The sequence below is a fragment of the Myotis myotis genome, unplaced genomic scaffold (assembly GCF_014108235.1).
Source record: "Myotis myotis isolate mMyoMyo1 unplaced genomic scaffold, mMyoMyo1.p scaffold_m19_p_7, whole genome shotgun sequence".
Classification (NCBI taxonomy): Eukaryota; Metazoa; Chordata; class Mammalia; order Chiroptera; family Vespertilionidae; genus Myotis; species Myotis myotis.
This window is the reverse complement of record NW_023416379.1, coordinates 52,710,180-52,735,295: the sequence shown is the minus strand read 5'-3', so window position 1 is coordinate 52,735,295 and position 25,116 is coordinate 52,710,180. Positions and strand designations below refer to the sequence as shown.

At 46.2% G+C, this 25,116-nt stretch overlaps 1 protein-coding gene across 3 annotated transcripts in view; it reads left to right on the top strand.

Moving 5' to 3' along the window:
• ANKRD6 (ankyrin repeat domain 6) overlaps window positions 1-25,116 on the top strand; it is a 156,077-nt gene that overhangs the window by 85,380 nt on the left and 45,581 nt on the right. For 2 of the 3 annotated variants that reach the window (XM_036317724.1, XM_036317722.1), the window contains exon 2: window positions 14,088-14,351. In XM_036317724.1, coding sequence (XP_036173617.1) covers window positions 14,232-14,351 — 120 coding nt within the window. In that variant the 5' untranslated portion in view covers window positions 14,088-14,231. Of the gene's footprint in view, window positions 1-9,774; window positions 10,368-14,087; window positions 14,352-25,116 lie in introns of those variants that run through there. The other variant, XM_036317723.1, reaches the window with a different exon arrangement.

The following is a 25,116-nucleotide window of genomic DNA, read 5'->3' as shown; positions in this document are numbered from 1 at the left end:
TTTTAAGTTTTTTCAAAGAAGGTTATATATAGCAATTGGCTGATAAGTCTTCAGTCTTAATCTCTAGGCTTCTCCTGCATCTCTCTTCTCCTGAAGGTTTTCCCCGGGGTGCTGCACCAGTCTGCATTCCCGCCAAGAGTGTGCGAAGATGGGGGCTCCCTTTCTCCACATCCTCACCAGCACTTGTTTGTTGATTTATTGATGTTAGTCATGCTGGCATGCGTGAAGTGCTATCTCATTGTGCTTTTAATTTCTCTGATGACTAGTGACATTAAGCATCTTTTCCGTTGTATTGATTGTATGTCCTCTTTGGAGAAGTATCTATTCAGGTCCTTTGTCCATTGTTCTTTTTTTTTTTAGTTTTTTAAAAATTGATTTTATAGAGAGTATGGGAGAGACAGACAACAGACAGACAGACATTGATGTGAGAGAGAAACATCGATCAGCTGCCTTCTGCACTGGAAGTACAGAGGATCACACCCACAACCCAGGCATGTGCCTGACAGGGAATTGAACCGTGACCTCCTGGTTCATGGGTTGACGCTCAACCACTGAGCCACACCAGTCGGGCTTAGTTTCCCTTTTTGATAGTCCATATTACTTCTTATTTTACTTTTTTAGACTGGCAACTGTTATTCCAGAGACAAAAATACTATGTTGCTTTACAGATGTAAGAAAAATATCACTTACTGGTCTTTGTTTTCCCACAGAGAGAGTTTCCAGACTTTTTCTCAGGGAACCGTTGTGATGGTTCTGTTCGTTTCTAAGTACTTCTATTTGAACGCTAGCTACCCTTGGAGCCTGGCAAAAGCATCACAAGATGTCTCTGCGGGCCCATTAGACCCACTCTGAAACAGACATGTCACAACTCCATTTGTCACCTAGACTCCCTAAGCTTCCGTTTCAGCTGGAGAACCACATTCTGGGTCCCAAGGGGTCAGGGTCAGCTCATACCCACAGCCAAAATGAAGAATCTGCAACATTCCACCTTCCCCAGTGCCAGTGATCCCAGGAAGTGGCTGCAGGTCCTTTTGTAGAAGGACTGGTCACATCTTTGTCATGTGAACTGTGCAGTGGTATTGCAGGGTCCTTCCCTGGGGGACCTAGCCTCTTCTCAGCCAGCTGATAGCAGCCTTCTCTCCAGCGCCCTCTCTCTCTTTTATACAAGTAACACCCTAGTCCAGGGGTGGGCAAACTTTTTGACTCGAGGGCCACAATGGGTTCTTAAACTGGACCAGAGGGCCGGAACAAAAGCATGGATGGAGTGTTTGTGTGAACTAATACATGTTAACACTGCTGCTGGTGAAGGAGCGGAGGGGAGAGCAAGAGAACCCTCCGCTCTTTCGGCTCCGCGGGCCGGATAGAACAGCCGAACGGGCCGGATCCGGCCCGCGGGCCGTAGTTTGCCCACGGCTGCCCTAGTCATTGCCCACCCATCCTGTCCATGGCTGATCAGCCCTTGTCACAGATCCGTAATAGTCAGAGCCCCGTTTGCCGTTCCGCTCTTGCTGTCAATTATAGTAAATACATCCATCTAACCTCTGATGGTTAATCGTCATCACCTGACCTCTGCTATTTTGGAACCCTGTCATCTCCCATAATTCAAAAGAGCCTAATACCATGGCGTCATTTCTTACTGTCAACTCCAGCCAACAGAACAAACCATCGAACTTCTCAGCGATGCCACGCCCCTAGCTAGTGCCTTTAGTGAAGGAAGCGACCTCTTGACCTTCCTGGGGTCACGGTCAGATAGTGAGCTCTTCTCTCTCATAGTAAATCCAGCCTTACTCCCCCACCTTTGAGCAGCCCCAGGACTAGGAAGAGGAGCACCCCTGCAGTCAGTCTTCCTTCAGTTCTTGGTAATTGTAGGGTAAATTTTGAACTGCCATCCCAGAAATATTTCTTTTAAGGAAACTTCTGATTTATGGGGGGACTGTTGGCATTGCTGAGAATGATAACTAGAAAGATGCTATCACAACCCATTATTTGGTGGATTACATGTATGTTCCAGCAATAAGTTTAATTGATTTAGGTGTAGGGGCAATAGTTGATCTGGTAAGAGTTGGATCTTGGGGGTGGGAAACCCACTATTACAGCCATTATCTAGTGCAGCGGTTCTCAACCTGTGGGTTGCAACCCCTTTGGCGGTTGAATGACCCTTTCACAGGGGCCGCCTAGGACCATCCTGCATATCAGATATTTACATTACGATTCATAACAGTAGCAACATTACAGTTATGAAGTAGCAATGAAAATAATTGTATGGTTGGGTCACAACATGAGGAACTGTATTTAAAGTTGAGAACCACAGAAGGTTGAGAACCACTGATCTAGTGAGAGCCAGCATGCTGAGCAGTTTCAGAGGTGTGATGGCTTTGCTTTTCTTTGGCCTAAAGCCCTGTTTTTGTGTGTGTGTTTTGTAGCCAAGAAAGTAAGAGTTTATATTTTTTTCCCTTTATTGTTGAAAGTATTACAGATGTCCCCTTTGTTTATGTTTTCCGCCCCCTGTGACCACCTCCACCTGCACCCCACAGGTCTTCACCACTCTGTTGTCTGTGTCCATATCTATAATAATAAAAGCGTAATATGCTAATTAGACCGGACAGCCAAACGACCTTCCAGATATCCTTCCAGACGACCTTCTGGACGAAGCCGGGCTGCAAGGGCTGAGGCAAGCCACTGTGGCTGTGAGGGCCGAGCCCCTTGCATGAATTTTGTGCATCGGGCCTCTAGTATGCATATAAGTTCCCCAGTTAATCATTCCTTCCCCCCATATGCCCCTCCCGCCTTCCCTCTGAAATTCCTTGGTCTGTTCTATGCTTCTATGTACTGGTTTTAATGCCCTTGCCCACACTCAAGGACAAAGGGGCAGGTGGGAAGCCATTTCTCTGCTTATTGATATTTCTTCCTGTAAGACAGGCTCTTCTCCTTTTGACTGAACAGCAAACTTCAGCAGTTAACCTCCTTACCTGAGGTTGTATAGACAGTTACTTATTATATAGATAGTTATATCATTTAGTAGGTCTGGTAGAAATCATTAGTGAATATATCCCAGGAATGTCAAAAGGTATGTTGGCTGAGACCCAGTTTCGACTCTTTTTGTCACCTCAACATCCATGATGGTTTATTGGTACTTTTCTGTGTGCCAACACTGTGCTAGATACTTTGTTTATTACCTTGTTTGAGTCTCACTATAGCCATTTGACATAATTCTTTTATTATTTTCATCTTACTTACAGAGCAGGAGCCTGAGGCTTGGAAGGCTTAAATGACTCCTCCACAGCATAATGCATGTGGCAGATTGGAGTCAAATCCTTGTCTGTCTGATTTCAGTGCCTTGGCACTTAACTGGGCATTTTTAAAAGTGAACTGTTACACATACCATAAAATTTACTCTTTTAAAGTATACAGTTTAGTGGTTTTTAATATATTCACAAAGGTGTACAAGCATCACCACTATCTAGTTGCAGAACATTTTCATAAACCAAAATATCTGATGAGCAGAGACTGGGCTGGGTGGGACATGTCTAATTTGGGAAAGGTTGGGAATTGAGAACTGAGAGGGATTGAACTTGAGTCCCCTTTGCCCCCATTTTTTATCAATGACTGTGTGCTTACTGTTTCTCCATGTTGTTCTTCCTCCTTTGTTCCTCTCTCCCCTGTCTCTACCTCTCCCCTTTTTTTTCCTCTATCACCTCTTTCCACTATGGTCTTTGTTTGGACATTGGGCTAGATATAAACAGTCATCAAAGAGGTGGTCAGCCCAAAGGTGAAGAACGCAAGGTACTGTCCGTCCCAGAGTTTGGGGAGAACCCCCCAGGAGAAGGGCCATCAGGACAGGAATCTCCACCCAGGAAAAGGTCTGTGGATTCTCCCCAAGTCTGGGTGCCAGGCCCCTAAGAGCGAGGAAGAGACAAAATCAAGAGTGAGAGCCCCACAGCGAATCCAGACTCAGACTTTGCTGAAGAGAAAGGATCCTCGTGCTCTGAGGGACTGATCAGAAGAGGGAGGGCGCAGGCTTCACCTGGGACTCTTCCACTGAGGGGTCTCATGCTTTGTAATTTCTCAGGTTGGCCCCGTCTCCTGAAGACTGCCGAAGCCCAACTAATTAAGTATATTTTCACTGTGGAGATAATTTGACTGATGATAATGAGAACACCCTGCGAGACCTATTTTATGATTGTTTAAAACTCTTGGGAATGACTGTCTCTGGGGCTAATTCTGGGTGTATAATACGTAATTCAAGGTCAGTGTCATTTCTCTTCCTGCCGCCTTCACTGTAGGCACCTCGTCTCCTTGTAAACACGTAGTCAAATTTTAATCCCAAATAATGTACAATAACTGATGCTGATGACAGTTCGGTCTGTTTGTCATGTAGTATAATTATTGTCAAAAGAATTTAGTGGACCAAACTTGCTCATGGTTAATCTGTGACTGAAGCTTAAATTGTGAACAATAACCAGTTTGAGAGAAATTCTTAAGCTGGGAAATCACCAGGGTTAGGGAGTAGCGAAATGTGAAGGAGGAGAGATTACTTCCGGCAGGGCATCCCATGAAGCCTGCCCTCCCCCTCATACGTGCTCACCCTCCCCGAGGTTGGAGCCTGCCAGGTCCGAGTACAGATTCTGAGGCCTGTACTGTGCATGCACATATCTGATTGCTGGAGTGTGATGACGTGAGTATGGGGCGAGAGCCGCAGAGCCTCCCCGATGGCTGGCTCTACTCGATGCCCTAATTCTCCTCCCCTTCAGGGACACTTGATCCCAGCAAAGCTCTGTGCTGAAGCCAAATGCTGTGTCATGCTGTGTGCTGAGTAAGGTCAAGGGACCAAGCTATCCCTGGAGCAGGCCGTAGGAACTAAAACAGAGATGTAGGGAGTATTAGGTGTTGGAAAGGATTTGGAAATCTAATTGGAGACGCTAGCATCCCTTTGACTTTATATGTGCATCATGCACACTTAATATTTTCCAAGGGCTTCTTTTGTGCCAGGCACTGTGTGTGCTATGTGTTTGTCATCCACTCCCACAGGTAATTTTTTTTAGCTCCCCTATGAAGTCAGTAGCTACCATTAGTATTCCCATTTTACAGAAGAGGACATTAAGGCCTAAGGAAGACCTATAGCCTGCCCAAGGTCATGAAGCACTCTGTGGGCAGCGTTTAAATAGACCTTCTCCTCCCCTTGTGTTTACCGACTCCTGCCTCAGCCAGTCGTGGAAGGGAATTGAGATGGGAAACCTGTGTGTGTGTCATCTGCAAACAGTGGTGTGGAAAGAGTTGACGTAGTACTGGCATTTCCAGACCACTGGATGTCTCCTCTTGTAGGTACACTACTCCCATCAAATCACATCTCACCCAGACATGCTTGCTTTTAGAAGGAATTATTGCAGAAACTCATGTGGGTTAGGGGAAATAGGAGTAGGAGGGAGGGATCGCATGCATCATAGTATCTAGAATTTCTAGTATCAGATGGTTATATTAATATTTCATTGGCAGAGAAACTGAATAAAATGGGACCACAGATATGACAGCTGAGTCCAGTAGACTAAAAACAACCGTTTCTGGAGGATCACATAGCAGACCTTGCTAAGTGGATGCAATCTGTGAGTGGCTGGGGGAATGTGAGTGTCTCCCTGAAGGGTCATAGGCTTCCTCCAGCCCCACGAGAAGGCCTCTGCCCTCTGAGGAATATATTGGAAGCAATGATGCTGAAAGACAAGGTATAGTGTATAGTGCCAAGTAACAGTTGATGTTGTTTACTTGTAAATAGATACCTATGTGAACCCCAGACTTCCCTTTGCTAGATTCATTAAGTAAGTCACTCAAAAATAAGTGGATGAGCTGGGGTTTGAGCTCGGGTACCTGGGATTTTGACCTTGGGAACCTGGAGGGTGGAGCAAATTTGAAGGATAAGAAAAAGTTGGGAAAGATCTAAAGAACTTTGTAAGCAAAAATGACAGGATGGTGCTTTCAAGGTTATCTGGGCATCCTTGTGGCCAAGCCAGGGTGCAGGGTGGGTGGGAGGTTGGAGACAGGCCAAGGCCAGACCCTGTATGGATTTATGTACCACTGGCCTTTGTTCTGGAGGAATGTGAGTCACTGAGGGCAATAAGCAGAGGAGAAGCACTGTCACATTTGAACTGTGAAGAGTGTTGTCATATCAGGGACCCCATAAATTGAAGTGGAGAAGGGAGCGGGCAGGACTTGAGGCAGGGAGACTACTATGGCAGAATGGCTTCTCCATGCAACCTTAGCCCTAGAATGAGCAGTCTCCCTAATGCCTGCATAGGCTGTTCACATAAAGTGCTCTTTGGCAAGAGATACAGAGGAAGAGAGGTCCATAGACAAAGGCAAAATAATTGGCACCAAAGGCCGAGACATCATCACCCGCAGACCACTGCCTGGCAGATAGGGACAGTGTTAATGGCCCCTACATTGCATCTCACCTAGCTGTTCTCCATCTTCGCCATCTTAAAACAAGCTGGAGGAGAGAGTTTGTGTCTCATTACTCCTTTCCTTCTACGCTGACCCATCAGAAGAGGGGAACTTACCTTTCACTGCCTCAGGGATCTCTAAGGCCCAGACAGGAGAGAGAGAATTTAGCCACTGTTGGCTCAAAGGCTCTGTCTTTCTGAGAGTCAAGTTTAAGAAATCCCAACAGCTCTCTGGCCAGGTTCTGTTCACTTGTACAAAGTTATCTTTTAAGCCAGAGTGCACGCAGCATCTGAATCCTGGACATTAGTCTTGCCTTGGCTTCTGCTTTTGCCTAGGTCAAAACCCATATGCAAGCTGAAATCTACTTCACTTCTGTTATTCCATTTTCTAAGTTTAGATAATCACAAGCAATTTCAGGAAATATCTTCAGCATCCAGTTGGGGACCACTGTGATGGTTCAGCTAAGATCGTGCTTGGCAAACTGCGGCTCGCAAGCCTCATGCGGCTCTTTGGCCCCTTGAGTGTGGCTCTTCCTAAGCCTTAGGAGTACCCTAATTAAGTTAATAACAATGTACCTACCTATATAGTTTAAGTTTAAAAAATTTGGTTCTCAAAAGAAATTTCAATCGTTGTACTGTTGATATTTGGCTCTGTTGACTAATGAGTTTGCCGACCACTGAGCTAAGAAATGATGGCAGCCTGAATCAGGCGGTGGCAATGCCGCTGGGAAAGGGAGAACAGACCATGGAACATTTAAGCAGTAACCCTACAATCATGCTTATATTTACTGAGCACTCTATGTGCCAGGCTCTGTATAGGGTGTATATTATCTCATTCAAGCTTTGCAACAACCCAGTAAGGTAGGAACTGTTATTTTTTCTATTTTACACATGAGGAAACAGGTTTAGAGTCATTAAGAAATTTGCCCAAAGTAAGTGGTAGAGCTGAGATTTGAGCCCAGGCACTCTGACTTCGAAGCTTGATTTTTAATCTTCCTGTTTTACTACCTCAGATCAGGAGGATTAGGCAGTTTATTGAATGGGAGGGTCGGGGAAGGGGAATGAAAAGAGCGGGAGTATTCCAGATTAGGGAAGTAGGTAGATAGGTGAAAGATGGGGACACAGGAGAAGGAATGGGTGTGGACAGAAGGATGAGGATTTGCTTGTGAACATGTTGGTAGGGGACACCCAAGTAAGATGTCTGTGAAATGGTTGGGTGTTTAAGAACTTGGAGCTTCAGAGAAAGTGATGGAGGCTAAAGAAGATTTTGAGCAATCTGTATCTAGGCAGCAGAGGAGCATGTGGGCGGCAGCAGGTGGGCGGGGGTGCCATACTGAGATCCAGAGAAGAGGATGGGAGAGAAGACAACCAGGGATAGCATCTTAGGGACCTACAGCATTTAAGGGACCAGTGGAAGACAAGCTCTTGAATGCGAGAAAGAACACTTCAAGGGCTTGTAGGAGAATGTGGAGTCAGTCACAGAAACCAAAGGAGAATGAAGTGTGGTGAAGGAGGGATGGTGGCAGTGCCAGTCAGGGCAACGGAGAAATCATAGCAGGTAGGAACTGAAGGTTCCCGTAGTATTTGGCAATTAGGTCAATGTAAAACCAGCCGGTGGGAATGCAAAACGTTATACCCACTTTGGAAGACAATACAGGTTTCTCCCACTGTCTGAAAGCGGGGCCTTCCTGTGAATCCGTTCGCAAGCCAAGATGGCACAGAGCGAAAACGCAACCACCTGAGAACACAGCTCGTTAATGAATGGACAAAATAAACTGAGACAAAGCACAGGTTAAGCAAGCATAGACACAGCTCAGAGCTATGGCGGCTTGATGCTGAGTGTGTTTCCTGGGAAAGGAGCTTGGTGGTGTCACCCTTGCTGCTCGGGGTGTGCGCTACCTCTGTAATGTCTTGCTGGAAACAAACGCTGAATGCTATTTTCGCTTCTCACCTTTTTTTTTTGTAAAGGTGAAAAATCCTCTTTGAATTTCTTGTAGTTAGTGAAAACATGTACTGATGTAGGCCTTCTATAAAACATGTTGGGGTAAAGTAAACTTTTGAAAAGAGGGGGACACTTATATCACAGTTTCTTACAAAGCTAAACAGTATCCTACCATATGATTTAGCAATTGTATTTATTCCTTGGTGTTTGCCCAAATGAATGAAAACTTATGTTCACACAAAAACCTGTACACAGATGTTTGCTGGTATAGCGTTTTTATTCTAAATTGCCAAAACTTAAAATCTACCAACATGTCCTTCAGTAGGTAAGTAGATAAACTGTGATACATCCATACAATGGAATTTTTTCAGCAGTAAAAGGAAATGAGCTGCCCTGGACGGGTTGCTCAGTTGGTGGGAGCATCATCCTCGTACACCAAAAGGTTGTGGGTTCAATTTCCGATTGGGTGCATAAGGGAGGCAACCAATCAGTGTTTCTCTCTCACATTGATGTCTCTCTCTCCCTTCCGCTCTAAAAAGAAATAAAAACATATCCTCAGGTGAGGATTTAAAATAAAAGAGAGTTGCCTCTGTGCCTCTGACATTCCCGTCTTTTGCAGATAGATGCCAGGCTCAGGGAGCAATCAGTGTTGTCCTCATTGACAGTCCTGTGCTCCCTACCAATGGGAAGGGAATGTCCCAGGAGCTTTGAGAAGACGAACCACTCCTCTGTACTTCTGTCGCCCTCAGTTTACATTTCCCTTCTGCCATCTGGCCTTTGGGGCCAGATGAAGAGTTTCTTCAGAGTAGAAAGTGAGTCGCATTCACCTCTGTTCCAACCCCTTGTCCTCCAGTGGTGATCCAAGTGTCCTAGTAGTGACCACTCTTGGATAAACTAGCTGATCATTCTACTGGCACTGTCTCCTGGTGGAATTCCATCTCTCTGCAGCACCCTGGCCAGAGTCCCTGGCTCGTCTCCTGCCCTGGAAACAAGCCAAATAATGGCCAATGCAGAATCCCAGCCCATCACCCTCAGGAACTAGTACCCTGAGTGGAATGGGGCAAGTCTTTGGGCAGAGAGGGGCTCAGAAGGTTTGTGTTGACAGTTATTGTCCATCTCCAGGACCAACCATTCTGGCTTTAGAAATGAGGACAAGGGCGATAATAAAATGAAAGCCCTCTTCTTTCTCTGATGGCTGCGGTTAGAAAGTTGTTTTCTGTTGTTTCAACAAGTGGGCTGGAGGACACACCTGTGATGTTGACGGTCATTGACTGGATTTGAAACAGTCTCGCTCCCTTTTTTCTCCCTTCCCCCTTCTCTTCAGAGACTCTGTTCATAGGAGGATTTGTGAGACAAACTGGGGGTTTACAAACGTCAGGAACGGCAGCTCAGCCGTCCCCGTGTCTGCGCTGCTGCAGTCCCTGTGCGGGACTCTGCGCGAGGAGGTGGAGCGTCTGGGTCGCTGCTCTTCCCACAACGCGAGCCTTTTCCTGTTACCATAAAGGCAGTTTGTTACAGATTTTGAACCTGCTGCCTCCTCCCTTCCTTTACAACACGCATATTCATCTCTCCTCCTGGCATTACTGCTGAAAGGATGCAAACGTCCTTGTCTGAGCATCATTCGCAAGCCTCCTGCCCATCTGTGAATTATTCCCTGACTCTTCCATCAGGGCAGGGTTACAGGTCCTCTGCCTGCAGGAGGGAGCTCTCCAACAAAATTTAAAGACCCAAAATCTTTCGGAAGCTGTGACAAGCAGACTAGGGAGCCACAAAACATTGTGAGCTGAACGGATGTCTTAATACGCTTTTAGATGTGCCTTGGCCAGTGTTGGCAGAGGAAGCTCAAGGGAAAGGCAGCAAGCATTGTGAGGTAAATCACTGCAGACCCACTGGGCGTGACAGCCCTAGGAAGCGAATGATCTCAACGGGAAAGAAGTGACTGCAGTTATCCAGCCACAGAACACGCAGTAGAACGGGAGGACAGACCCCCGGCTGTGAGTACAATCTCTCTTTCATGCAGGGTTTGGAGCAATAGGAGCAAAGTGAGTTCTTGTAACTGATGGCGTTCCCTAAGGACCGGTGCCCGGGTGCCTGTGGATCGTCTCTGGGGAGGTTGTACATAATGCTTGCCTGGGACTTTTGTTTGCAGGTTTCTTCTCATATATTTTGCCTGAATCCAGTGTCTTTGGGATATTGGGAACAGGAGACTTTGTTGTAAATCCTCAAGAAAACAGAAAAGCAAACCTCCGAGACCTTTTGGTATAAAAAGAAAACAGATCACATCACAGACCAAACAGCTGTGGGGCCCTCTGGCATTTGTGATGGGAGACAAAAGAATCGGCAAATTGGAGAGCAGTGAAAACGGGGCAGTGGGCTGAGAGGAAGGAGGGAAATCTTTATTGGAAGCAAAATCCCTTTCTGGACTCAGGAAACTCATTGCATGTTTATGATCATGCATCTATTTGATTTCTGCTTAAGGAACTGGCAGCATGTTGCCATTAAGGTTTTTCTCCAGAACACTGTGAAAATGAGCATCGTGACAGAGGCATGTGATTGACAGAGCTGGGCAGAAAAAAGTGCTCACTGTCAGCAGAGAGAAGTGTCTTGAATGATAGCTGATTCACTTGGAAGAGGAGGCTCAGATTTAAGGAGGGAACGGGGCTGCTACAGCCTGAGTACCCAACAGGTTGGCGGGGAAGTTTAACTAGTTGATTATAGACTGGTTACCACTCCACGCTTCCTCTCCCCTCCCCACTCGTTGTTGGGGGGGGGTCTTTCGTTCCCCCTTATTCCCTGTCCAACAGCCTGCCTCTGCCTGGCCTGATTTGTCACTTCAAGGTATCCAGTGAGAAGCTGAGTAGCTCCTTACTTCTAAAGGACAGGGATCGTTGTTTTGTAGGGCAGTGATCGTGGGAGAAGTGGGGAGGACGCTGGGCTGGGCTTGCACCCCCCTCCACAGCTAGTGTTAGAGGAGGAAGCAGAAAGGAGTAGAAAAGAAGTCTCAGCCACTTTCATTTCTCCCCAAGCACCCTGCAAATACAAGTGCAAGTGAATGCTGGAGGCCCTGGGAATAAGGCTATGACTGGATTTGAGAATGAACTTAAGATACCCAAATACATGGGGATGGTGCTAGCAACAGGCCAGGAACTGGAAACCTGGGATTCTGTTCCAGATTTTGCAGGCAGTTTTCTGTATCCAAAATAGTGACCTATCCTGGAGGCTGCCCTGTGCCTCAGGTGAGTCTAGCTGGAGGAGAGGTTGGGGGCGGGGGTGGGGAGAGGTTGAGGGGCGGGGGGAGTGTGAAGAGTGGGAACATTTCATTTATTCAGTAGCTGTCACTGAAAAGCAAAAATACCAAATTTCTGCTTGGCCAAGATTTTCTCACAAATATCGTGTTTTTCTGTCTCAAAAAAAAAAAAAAATTATCATGTGCGCTGGATTTGCACAGGGCTGTTTACCAAAGGTAATTATGTAAGCAAGGCTGACTCGGTAGCTTGCAACCATGGCAAAAACTGTAACTGTGCTTCCATCTGAGTGTCTGAGAGGCTGAATTTATTGCATGGGACAGGAGGGCGGGAGGGAGTGGCTGGCGGTGTTGACCCTGTGCATCTGTTGCCGGGGAGACCAGACAGCATTTCTAGTCTGTAGTTTGTGACCTTAGCTGATGGCATGCACTGAGGTTGTAGCAAGCTCTCTATCCCCAGGAGCCAAGCTGTGGAGTGGAATGAGTAAAAATTTTAGTCATGATAATATTTGTATGAACCAGGATATTGTACTTGAGACATTTGCAGGCCCATTGCAAGAAAGGTTTGGGAATGGGGAATTGGGAGAGGAGAGGTGGCAGTTTGGGTCCAGTGCACAGAAATAACAATTGAGTAGGTGGAGAAGAATGTGGTTGTGGGAGGGAGATCATTCAAGAAGCCATAGCTAATATTCTATATTTTCCTGCCATTGGGCCTGGAGTGCTTTTCCAGTGTTGGGGCAGGCAAAGCAGAAGCTCAGTGTAATTGGTTTGAAGGTACCACAGATTCCCTGAATAAAGAGAGGCGATGTGTCCTATGTTTACAAATACAAACCACTTCCAAACATGATGCAGTCTGGCAAACATATGAGTCCTGGGAATTTCCAAAAGCATTTCCAGCTCATTTCTCTCTCTTTTGAGTCTCAGCTTTATTCTTTCACTGACTCATTCATTCAACAAAGGCTTCTCACAGATTCCAGGATCTCTGGCTCTGGCTAAGGGTGGCGTCTCTGCCTTGGCGCGTACCCTTGTCCCCGCGTCTTGTACCTGGTGACCAGAGCAGGATTTGTGAAGGTTCCTTCTCTCTGTTTCCTTTCGAGTCTTTACCTGCATTTTGGGTATTTTGGATGACGAGGTGAAATTTGGTAGTTCACAAGTTGGGGGGAGAGAAGAATTCTTTCTGAAGTTAAAATATTCACATTTGGCCAATACAGTCACATAATAAAATACCATCCTTAAGTCCTGCGGTTATGTCTGTGTTATATCTGAGCCTTTGACCCCAGCCTCCCAGAGTGGTTGGGGAGATGGCCTGCCCGGATGTCATGGTGAACGGGAGGTACAGTGTAGTCCTGTCCAGAACTTTCCCAGTCACATCTTGGCCTATTCCTTAATCTTTAGAGATTGAAAGGAGCGGTGGATTTGCCTGGAAGCAACTGTAAAAGATGTCTGTGGGGCCTGGGATGAAGAATGGGTGGTGTCCCTCTGCTATAGCATTTTCTTTCCTTTTGCATATATTGGTATTTTTAATAAGTATGTTTTAAAACGGAAAGAAGCCCTCACTTCCTTGCCGTCCTTGCTGTGGATCAGATCCGTAAGCATTTCTTCTTGTGCCGGAAGAACCCTTCGCCTTTGAAGTCATTACCACTGCCTTTGGTTTAGTGTCGTGGTGTGTGGTGGCCCAGGGCTATAGGGAAGAGTCCATCTTTAACCTTCTATTCACTTGTCCATTTGGTGGAAAGAAGAGCTTAAGTTTACTACTAGTTAATGCCTCCAGACCTCTGCTCTGAGTGGCCTAGAGGTGGTTTTTGTAGGCCATTCATTTCCCCCTGGTTAAGCTGGGAAGCCACTCTTGGTGCAGTGGGCAGTGCCCTGTCAGTGTGTCTAGCATCCCTGTGGTTTCTGAGGCAGGTTGTTCCAGCAGCAGTTGGACCCGGGAGATGGCCCGGGCCTGTGCCCAGCTCTCCATCTGTTCCAGAACTCAGGAAACTGCATGATTTGCAGTGAGAAAAGGATGAAGAGAATGACAGTATATGCTGGGGGGAAATCCCAGAGAGAGAACCTACTCCTCCGGGTCTTTGGGGTGTGCTCCATGGGAACCTAACCTGCCAGGGGAATTGGCATGTTAGCTGTGGCCCAGAAAGCCCTTTATGGTCCTACATAGCACAGTTACCTGCCCAAGGTGGGTCTGGAAACCAGGTGATGTGTAGGGGATTCTATCAGGCCTCTGCCGGCCCTCACAGAAATGCAAAGCAGACCTCAAAGTTCTGGCCATAGTCCTCTGATGAATCCAGAGTCCCCTGCGAGGGTAGAAAGGAGGGAAGGTGGCACTTCTAAGGTCAGGTGCTTTGCTATGCTGTGTGTTCTTCTTGCTGCCCTCTCTCCCCCAGCTCCCCTCCCCTGCCATGAGCAATCAGCACATGCCCGTCCTGTGTGCTGAGTGGCACTGATGGCAGCTTTGTTTTGTAACCCGTAGGTCCTGAAGATGGCATAGTAATAGAGCCACCTTCCAATGATCGGGAGCATCTGTCCCCGCGGGTGCCGGCCCGGGCCAGTGACGTCGTGCGGAGCTGAAGGGACGTGTCTACCTCTATCTGGAAACCTCTTTCTCTGCTAATTCATGAGCCAGCAGGATGCTGTCGCTGCGCTTTCAGAACGCCTTCTCATAGCCGCATACAAAGGCCAAGCGGAGAATGTGGTTCAGCTCATCAACAAGGGCGCCAAGGTAGCAGTTACCAAGGTAACAAGAAGGGAGGAAAATGCTTTAGCCATCCTCGGGGGAAAGCCTCCCTCTTAACCATTGTCCACAAAACTGTCTTGTTGGGCTCGCAGCTTTCAAAGAATTGGCTCCTTCCCCTCCCCCAGTGATGGAGGTTTGGACAGAAGGAAGGAGGATTAAAAATGCTTTCATTGTGATCTTTCAAATGGAGTAACTTATAATTAGCATTTGACAGTCTTTAAAGTCACAGCATGGCTTTATCTCACCTACTTCTTCAGCCACAAGGACAGGAGAGCTCTCTGGAGAAGTCGAGACACAAAAGCTTAATATAGGGTAGAGTATTTGTTTGATAATCACATTAGATAGGCCTCCTGGGGAGGTGGACTCTGCTATGCAGAACCTCATCCCCATCTGTACCAAGACAGACTCAGACCAGATGACTGTAGCAGCCTCTTTGGGCTTTAATTTCATGGGAGTCAGTGAGAATGTGTGGTAAGTGCTGGAGGACATTGCTCACCCCTCACCAACAGATACCCCCCGAGTGGTCAAGAGAACATAATGGGCCCAAGGGCAGTTTTGTTGCAAAGCTGAGCAGAGGCAGGTTCTGCACAGTTCAATGACAGGTTTAAGTACATAGACAAAATAAGCACTTCACAGTCCTCTAGAGGAGGTTCTCTTTTCATCTCCACTTTAGAGATGAGGAAACTGAGGCACAGAGGGATTTAAGTAACTTGCCCAGGGTCCCTCAGCTGCTGAGTGGCAGAACTGCAACTTGTACCCACGGAGTCTGGCTCCAGGGCCCACCCTCCAGGCCACCCCAGGGGAGCTGTGGAGAGAGGCAAAGTTTAATTTTCAAATAGTAGCATCTGCTAACTTCTGGCCTCCTGTGGCAAAGATTGGCCAGCTCACATTTTCAGTGATTCATATCTAGTCTCTGTATTTCATGCTTCCAGTGTGTGCTTTGAGCAGCAATTCCAAGCAGTTAACTTAATGCTGGCACGATCTGCCAGGAGATAGCATCAGGCCTCATGGGGAAGGGCTCAGTCCCACCCCTCCACATGCCAGTGGCAAGTCCAGGTTGTCACCTTTGCTTCTGACCAACTGGCTATCAATCGGAGGTTCCCATGACCCACTCCTTAGATTAGATTCATTTGCTAGAGCAGCTCTCAGAACTCATTTTACTTACCAGATTGCCAGTTTATTTTAAAGGGATTTAACTCGGGAACAGCCAGATGGAAGAGATACACAGGGCAAGGTATAGGAAAGGGCACAGAGCTTCCATGATCTCTGAGTATGCCACCCTCCAGCACCTCCCTGTGTTCACCACCCCAGACGTTCTCTGACCTTTGGGTTTTTACGGAGGCTTCCTTCCATAGACATGATTGCCTAAACCAATGGTTCTCAACCTTCTGGCCCTTTAAATACAGTTCCTCATGTTGTGACCCAACCATACAATTATTTTCGTTGCTACTTCATAACTGTAATGTTGCTACTGTTATGAATCGTAATGTAAATATCTGATATGCAGGATGGTCTTAGGCGACCCCTTTGAAGGGGTCATTCGACCGCCAAAGGGGTCGCGACCCACAGGTTGAGAACCGCTGGCTAAACGATTGGCCATTGGTGAATGGGTCAACCTCCAGCCTCTCTCCCCTCTCTGGAAATGAAAGTCCAAATCCTCTAACTATGGTTGGTTTCCCTGGCAACCAGCCCTCATCCTTCGGGGCTTTCCAAAAGTTACCTCATTCTCATAAATGCAGGTGTGGTTGAAAGGGGTTTGTTGTGAATAACACACTCCTTTCACCTTTTTTTTTGGCTTTGGAGCTGTTTCAAGAACTGATGACAACAGACCAGCTATTATAATACAAGATGCTCCCATTGCTCTTATCACTTAGGAGATTCCAGGTGTTTGGGGAGCCAGGAATGGAGACTAAGAGCAAATATGTGTTTCTGTAAATCACAATATCACGATGCTGGTTCTAGAGAGCGAGAGAGTGAGTCGTGGCCTCTCCAAGGTCCCCTATTGGCCTGACATCACTCGACACAAATGTGGCGACTAGGTTGCTAGCTGTGTGGACTTGAGGGTGAAGGGTGTCATCTACCCATGGTGCTTCAGGGCCCAGCCAGTCACAAATGGGAGAAAGGGCATGGACTCCCTAATGGAGGGCTCATGCTCACACATTTTAACTCTGCTGTGTTTGCTAATTGTACAAGTTGCTTAACTTCTTTGAGCCTCAGGTTCCTTATCTGTAAAAAAGGGATAGCAATACCAACCTTTCAGGGTTGTTATAATAATCACATTAAAGCACATAGTTCATAGCTGCAAGTTTACTTTTTAAAATAGACTTCATCATTTGCTTTTTTAAAAAAGTTTTTAAAAAACAGTTTTATTGGGGTATAATTTAACATGCAAAAAAATTCACCCATTTTAAGTGTACAATTTAGTGGTTTCTAATGTCTTTACAGAGTTGCACAATCATTACCATGTTCTAATTTTAGAACATTCTGTCACCCCAGGAAGAAATTTCGTATTATTTAGCTGTCATTTCCCATTCCTACTCCCAGTTCCTGGCAACCATTAGTCTACTTTCTGTCTGTATAAATTGTCCTTTACTGGACATTTCATATAAATGGACTCATACATTGTGTGGTCTTCTGTGGCTGGCTTTTTTCAATTGACCTAATGTTTCCTAGGTTCATTGTATTATAGCATTAGCATTTTATTCTCTTTTACTACAGAACAATATCCCACTTCATGGATATGGCACATTTTGCTTATCCCATCATTGGTTAATGGATATTTTGGGTTGTTTCCAGTGTGAAACCATTATGGACAATACTGCTATGAACATTTCTGTACAGTTTTTGTGTAGATATGTTTTCATTTCTCAGGATAAATACCTAGGAGTGGAATTGTTGGGTCCCGCAGTAAATCTATGTTCAACATTTTAAGGAACGGCCAAGCTGTATTCCAGAATGGTTACCCAATTTCACATTCCCATTAGCAATGTATGAGGGTGCCAGTTTCTCTATATCTTCACCATTGCTTGTTATTGACTGTCTTTTTTTAAACATAATTTGCTTTTTAATAGTTTTGTTTTTAATCAAAGTAATGCTTGCACTTAGGAGCTTTAAAAGTGTAAATTCAACCCGGTTGGCATGGCCCAGTGGTTGAGTGTCAACCTATGAACCAGGAGGTCATGGTTCAATCCCGTCAGGGCACATGCCTGGGGTTTCAAGCTCAATTTCAGTAGAGGGTGCGTAGGAGGCAGCCAATCAATGATTCTTTCTCATCATTGATGTTTCTATCTCTCCCTTCCTCTCTGAAATCAATAAAAAAATATATATTTTTTAAACAGTAAGTTCAAATACTGCTAGAGGAGCCTGGGGTCCCACCCAGAGCAGGGAGACTTGTCATCTCCGTTCAGGCCAAAGCCCACAGGAGGGGCATGACTTGATAAAAAAGCAACTCTGGAGCCCACGTCTGTGAGGAAACCAGCTCAAGGTCCACCTGTCCCCACTGATCTGTGGATTTCTGTATTTGAAAAGATGTGGTACCAAATTCAAAGAAGGAAACAGGAAATAATAAAAACTAGTACAAAAATGAGTGAAATAGGAAATAGAAAAAAGATACAGAAAAATCAATGAAACCGAAAGTGGGGTCTATGGAAAAAGTGACAAAATAGACAAGTCTTGAGCTAGATTGATCTAGAGACCAAGGGCCTACTGGCAGCTGTCTGGGGATCTCACTTTACTCGTATCCTAGCGATTCCCCTTGCCACTTTTATATATGTTGGTTTTCTGTTTTCTGGATTCCACTGTCTTTCTCTTTCTTGGTTTAGTCCCTTGTTTTGATGTAGTACACCTCTAGTACAGTGCTGTCCTATATCTGTACTGTCTGATATGGTAGCAACTCACGGCTATTGAATACTTGAAATGTGGCTAGTGTAACTGAGGAATTGAATTTTAAATTTAACTTTAATTAAAATTTAAATGCCACATGTGAGTGTTGGCTACCATATTGTATAGCACAGCTCCCATATCTTCCTGAAAAATGATTGTGTGGGAGAAATCAATTAGTACTAGACTCAATCTATTGCCCCTTTCTCTCCCTCATTCTCTGAATCCAGTTGTGTCACGATTTTGAACAGATCCGTAATTAGTGTGATTATGTAAATGTTATTCATTGGTGAGCCAGTAAGTATACTATAATGTATACTATAAGTATACATTTCCATTCTTTTATAACTTGCTGTTTTTCCTAGAGTTGATCATTTTTGCTGGAACCCACCCATGTCACCCATCACTTGGGTAGCTCATATTCCCTGAGCTTCCTAAGAAAACGAACATAGGAGAGAAATAGTTTGAGACTCTGTATGTCTGGGAAAAAGTCTTTATTCTACCCACTCACTTAATTGACAGTTTGGTGTGAAACCTAAGCTGAGAAAGAACTATTTTGCTTCAGAACTTTGAAGGCAATGTTTTATTGTCTTTGAGCTGATAGTGTTGCTGTTGGAAAACTCTGCCCATTTAAGGCCTGCCCATTCAGAACCCAGCTCAGGAACCACCACCACCAGGAAGTCCACCCAGAGTCAGTACCCTACATGGAACTCACTGTCCTCTCAACTGGTGAAACACTTGCTGTTTATTTGCTCTGTGTCTCTCATAATTTGAGTGCTCTGAGGGTGCTCAGAAATCCCAGGCAGACCACCACTCTGACCTGGGTCGGAGTTTCTCTCTTATATTTCTCAGTGTTGGACACAGAATAAAAGCACTGGAATTTGGAATCCAAAGACCTAGGTCAAGTGCCTGCTCCGCTGCTTATTAACTACTTGTTGACGTAGGCCAGGGTTTCTCAACTTCTGCATGATTGACATTTTGGGCCAGATAATTCTTTGTTGTGGGCGATTGTCCTATGTATTGCAGGATGTTTAGCACTACCTCTGCCCTCTACCTATTAGGTGCCTGCAATACTCCCTCCTCCCTAGTCATGACAACCAAAAAATGCTCCAGACATTGTCAACGTTCCCCTCCAGGAGGCGGCGGCATTATCACCCTAGCTGAGAACCACTGATGTAGGCAAATTTCTTCACTTCTTAAATTTCAATTTCCTCACAAAACTTAGAGGATTTCCATAGAACTGAGTGTAACAACACATATTGTCACAGTTATAGAATTTAAGAAGGCACACAATATTGGGTGTGTATTTTTTAATCCCCCCACTGCCTAGCCCAGTACTCCTACCATAAGCACCATCTATGTTGAATGAGGGGAATAATGGTGTTCAGTATAAATTGTTTAATTCTCTTGTAGGATTCTACAATGACTAAGTCTTTTAAACCTCACCTCAACTCTCTTATCCTCATTATACAAATGAGGAAACTGAGGCAGAGAGAGGTTAGGTAATCCAACCAGAGCTCCTATTCGAAAGTGTCAGAACTGAGAATGGCACCCTGGCCATCTGGTTCTGTAACTGAAACACAGGTTCTGCTGCCTGCCCCAGAGAAAGCCAAATTCATGAGACAGGTGCGAGTGCAAAAGGAAAGGAAGAATGATGGACTCCCATCTGAAAGACCATCTTCCCCTCCTGCTCAAGCCTGTGGTCGTTATAGGGATAGGGAGGAGAGGGCTTTTTTTTTTTTCCTATCCAATTATCTTACTAGCTTTTGGCCCACTCGGGTCCTGTCCATTTATTTTTCTAGCTTGTGGCATGCTCAGGCCCTATCCATTCATCTTCCTAGCTTTCAGCACGCTTGTGTAAGAACCTCTCCCTGCCTCATCTGGGCTAGTAGGGGAGACTCCCTGGCTCTCCGACTGACTGTCTATGCTAGCAGTTCCACAGCCTTGCTCTTAACCACCATGTTTCACCTGCGTGGCTTAAAACTTCAGGCTGTGAACATCTGTGGGCTGCTTCTTTTTCTTTTTTTTTAAATATATTTTATTGATTTTTTACAGAGAGGAAGGGAGAGAGATAGAGAGTTAGAAACATCGATGAGAGAGAAACATCGATCAGCTGCCTCCTGCACATCTCCCACTGGGGATATGCCCGCAACCCAGGTACATGCCCTTGACCGGAATCGAACCCGGGACCCTTCAGTCCGCAAGCCGACGCTCTAGCCACTGAGCCAAACCGGTTTTGGCAGGGCTGCTTCTTATTAGAGCACCTTCCTTGGCATCTTACACATAGAATCTGCAAGTATTTTCTGACTAGGACTTCATATGCCCAGGTACTTTAATAAAGCAATATCCCAATAACTATATTTATATGTATGTAACATTTTACACTTTTCAATTTATTTTCACATATATATTGCTCATCCCCAGAACCCTGTGAGATATACCACTTTTCTTTTTAGAGTTGTGAGGAAATGGAGGCCCCAAAAGGGAAGGGACTTGTATAAGTTAGGGAGTAACAAAGCTGGGACCAGAACCAGGCACTCCTGGCTCCTGTGCAAATGTCCTGTCTGTTATATATCTGGAGCTTCTTATGTCATCATAGGGGTTTTACTTAGTGGCTAATGGTATATGGTTATGATACGTAACCCACCAAGTAGGAGTGGCGTTGTCATGCACAGGACAAGTCATCAGAGGCAATGGGATCAGGAGCTAGGAATTGGTGTAAGAACTACACATAAAATTTTAAATTCTTATTTTTAAGAGAAAGGCTCATTGAGAACTCTGATTTTCTATTTGCATAATTTTCATATTTAGGTCAATTATGTTCACGTGTGTTGACCAACACATTTTCAGTTAGAACAGGTAACCTGACAAGGACGCTGGGTATCCTGAGAAGTCAGACATATCCCTGGGGAAAATTGTCTGGCTGTTAGAGACGAAACTCAGGACCTCCCAGGAATTGGTCTCCTCACTTCTCTGCCACTGATCTCACCAGAGTCACCTATTATTTCATGCACCAACAAGTATTAATTAAGCACCTGCTTTGCACCAGTGAACAGTACAGGAGAACAATGTCTTGGCCATCATGGAGTTTGTGTTCTGTTGGAGAAAGTGACTACAATTTGAGTCTTTCCTCCCCTTCCCTTCCCTGAACTTCCCCTTGGCTCCTTGATGCTTCAGTTCCTGGTTTTCTTCTGCAAAGGCACTTCTCCATCTCCTTTTGCTCTTCCTGCCTCTAAATCCAACTTTCCTTGGGGCTCTGAGCCCTTATCTGCTCTCACTCTGCACACCCACCTTGATTGTTCCACCGCCCGCTGGTCACCACGCCACCCTCTCCAGCTTGGCTCTATTGCCTGACCCTCGTGTGGAGCTGTCTTCACGGGCATGTTTATATGAATGATCCACAGGTACGCCACAGGTACTTCAAATCTAAATGCCCAAGACAACCTGCACATGCCCATTCGGTTCTCATCCCATGGTCTCTATTAATGAATAGCACACCCATTTGCACAGTCCTTCAAGCAGAAGCCCAAGGACATGCTCCTTTCTTTTGGCTCCTAAACATCCCTCCACTTACCCATCTTCTCAGTGACCCAGTGCTCTTCATTCTGCCTCCTCATTTTCTCTCTACTCTGTGCCTTTCTAAGTGCCCACATGGACACTTCTTAAGAAGTTGGATACAAAAACAGAAAAATTGGTTCTCTTTTGCAAGGAGTCCTTGGTTTTATAAGAACCAAGCTTTTGTTTTATCCTATATAATAAAAGGCTAATATGCAAATTGACCAAATGATGGAACGACCTGTCGGTATGATGTGCACTGACCACCAGGGGGCAGACACTCAATGCAGGAGCTTCCTCCTGGTGGTCAGTGCGCTCAGCCAGAAGCCGGGCTCACAGCTGGCAAGCACAGCGGTGGTGGCAGGAGCCTCTCCCACCTCTGCAGCTGGCGGACATCCCCCGAGGGATTCCGGGCTGCGAGAGGGTGTAGGCTGGGCTGAGGCACTGGTCGTGCACTGGGCCTTTAGTATGAATTATCTTCTCTCCACAATCACCTCACATTTTAGTTACATATCTTCACATATAGCTTTTAATATTGTTACCTCAGGTGTTATACAGTTTGGCTCAGTGGATAGAGCATTGTCCTGTGGACCAAAGAGTCCCAGGTTTGATTCGGGTCAAGGGCACGTACCTTGGTTGAGGGCTCCTCCCCAGCCCGGGCCCTGGTCGGGGCTTGTGCAGGAGGCATCCAGTCGATGTATTTCTCTCACATCAGTGTTTCTCCCTGTCTCTTCCTCTCTCTTCCACTCTCCCTAAAAATCAATGGGGAAAATATCTTCGGGTGAGGATTAAAATATATATTGTTACCTCAATACTAGTAGGTACTTTGTAGTCTGGAAAAGCCCTCTGCACGGCTCCTGATGCCAAGCGTTGACCATGTAGCTGGAGTTGAGAATCTGAAGGAATCCATAGGTAGAGCATCTTTTCGAGAACTTTTTGGAAGCTGGTCCTTGGGATGCTTCACTGCTGCTCTTGTTTTCTCCAAGAGTAACCGGACGATGAACTGTAAGTAGCTTAGCCTATCCCCTGTTGATGGACATTGAGACTATGTTACTCTGGTGCTGCTTGTCCTGAGGTCCTGTTGTAGTGTGGTTACGTCAGTGGGAAAGGTTTGTCTAAGTGGCACTGCTGGGTCGGGCACGCATCCCCTTGTCGCTGACAGTGGGACTGCTGTGCGCGAAGGTTGTCCCGGTGTGCCCTCCCGCAGTGGAGTGAGAGAGGCCCATGCGGACGGACCTTGAAGCGCATTGTGACCAGCAGGACTGGGCTCTCCCTCCCCGAGTCTTCCTCCTCCCTCTTCTCCTGAACTCATCCTGCCTTTCTGGCATTCTCTCCAGGAGCTCTCTGCTGTGGCTAATTGAGCCTATATTTAGCTTTGTTCCTCTCTATTCAGCATGGGTTCCATAGAGTTTTCTCCTTTTCACCCTCTGGGTGTGGCTAGGGCCGGCTGCCTGGGAGAAAAGCCGGGGAGTGGCTGATGGGAGGGGAGCAATGGGGTGCTCCACACCTCTCCTCCCCTTCCTCACCCACCACTCACAGCTGGAAAACAGGGTTCCCTCCGGAGGCAGCACACAGTGTGTTCTCACCGGTTCAGTGAGGGCCAGAGCCTGTGCAGAGCTGATGCAGTCCACTGGTTCTGCTCCAGGCTGGTAGATCTACACACTCCATGGGGGCGTTAAGGGTGTATAGTTACTGTCAGGTCAAACCTGGAACCTGACAATGTGCCAGGAATTGAACCCATGACCTTTTGATGCATGGGACATTGCTTAACCAACTGAGCCACACTGGCCAGGGCCAAAATTCTATACCCTTTAAACACTTACTCCCCATTGTCACCTCCCCTGGTCCCTGGCAACCATGTTTTCATTTTCCATCTCTATGAATGTGTCATCCATTTGAAAATATTTCCCAATGTTTTCTTGGCAAGAGTACAGGCAGTGAATCACATTTATCATCTCTGTGACCTTAGCTAAGGTATTAGCTACCTTGAGCCTTGGTTTCCTGTCTGTAAAATCAGCATAACAACACTTGGCTCAGGGATTTGTTGTGAGGATTAAATAAAGTAATCCATGCAGAGTGCTTAGTACATGTAATGAGAATGGAGAAGAAACTCAATGGATGGTTGTTACTATTATAATTACTGTTTTCTCACTTGAGTTCATGGACCTCAGGCATGGAAATTCCATTTGGTCAGAAATTTCTCAGTGTTGGCTGTGAATGTGATCCTCTGAAGAGCCTTAAAAATACTGATGCCCACCCCCCACACCCAGAGGCTCTGATTTAATGGGCCTGGGGTATGGCTTGAGCCTGGGCATTTTTCAGAGCTCCAGGTGACCGAATGAGAAGCCAGGTGGAGAACCTTCACTACTCCAGGTATTTCTGCCTGACGGCTCAGGGCCTGCATGTGGGGTAGACAGCACTCTCTTTTGAGCATTGAGCCAAGTCAGTGGTGACATGCCTGGAAGTCATGGCTCTTTGCAGTACACCACGAAATACTCATATCTCCAACTAGAAACAAGTTGACTAGCAGGAAATGCATGTCTCAAATATGGGAAGGCAGACATGCTGTGAATTGTTGTATGGCTTGCCTATGAGACAGTGCATGGAAACTTATTGGGTCAATGCTAAGAAAATCTCAGTCAGTGTTGACGTATTGTGATGAGGGTGTTAATTAGGCTGGCGGCCCAATGACTCTGTGTTTCTAGAAAAGGTAGGGAGGTCGCCAGGAGGTGCTCTCTGGAGGAAGGGGAGGGCCCTCTCAGATGGAGAGGGACAGTGTGGGAACCGGTGTAGTCAGACATTAGCCGTGCCTGTGCCTGTGGGGAAATGGACTACAATTGAGGAGAGCAAGTCTCAAAACTTGGGATGGGCCTTCAAAACTGACTTAAGCATCTTAGAAGAAGTTGTTGAGGCTGCTTGGAAGGGCAGCCCCAGAATCGGGCCTGAGTCTCTCCGCGGCTCTGCCCTCCCCTCACTGCCTCGGAGGAATTCTTGGGAGTGGTGCCTTGCTCTGCAGAGCCCTTCTGTCCCCCTCTTGCTCGTGTTTTAGGTGGTGGTCAGTGAGGGTGGAGGCAGCCCGCATTTGCCCTCCCTCCTTCCTCAGCTCTGGGCAGCCTGGTGGGTGTGTTGGCCCAGAGGCCCTTCTAGCACCTGGGTGTTGAGCAAGTCATCCGCCAGATTGCATTTTGTTGCCTGAGCAGCCTGCATTTAAAACTGAAGCCTCCACACAGATTAATGTGCCCGTTAAACCCCCTAAAGTCATATATTTAATAGGTCCTAACAGTCCAGAGGAGACGCTGTGATGTGGCACAGCTGGGTGTCAGCATTTTAA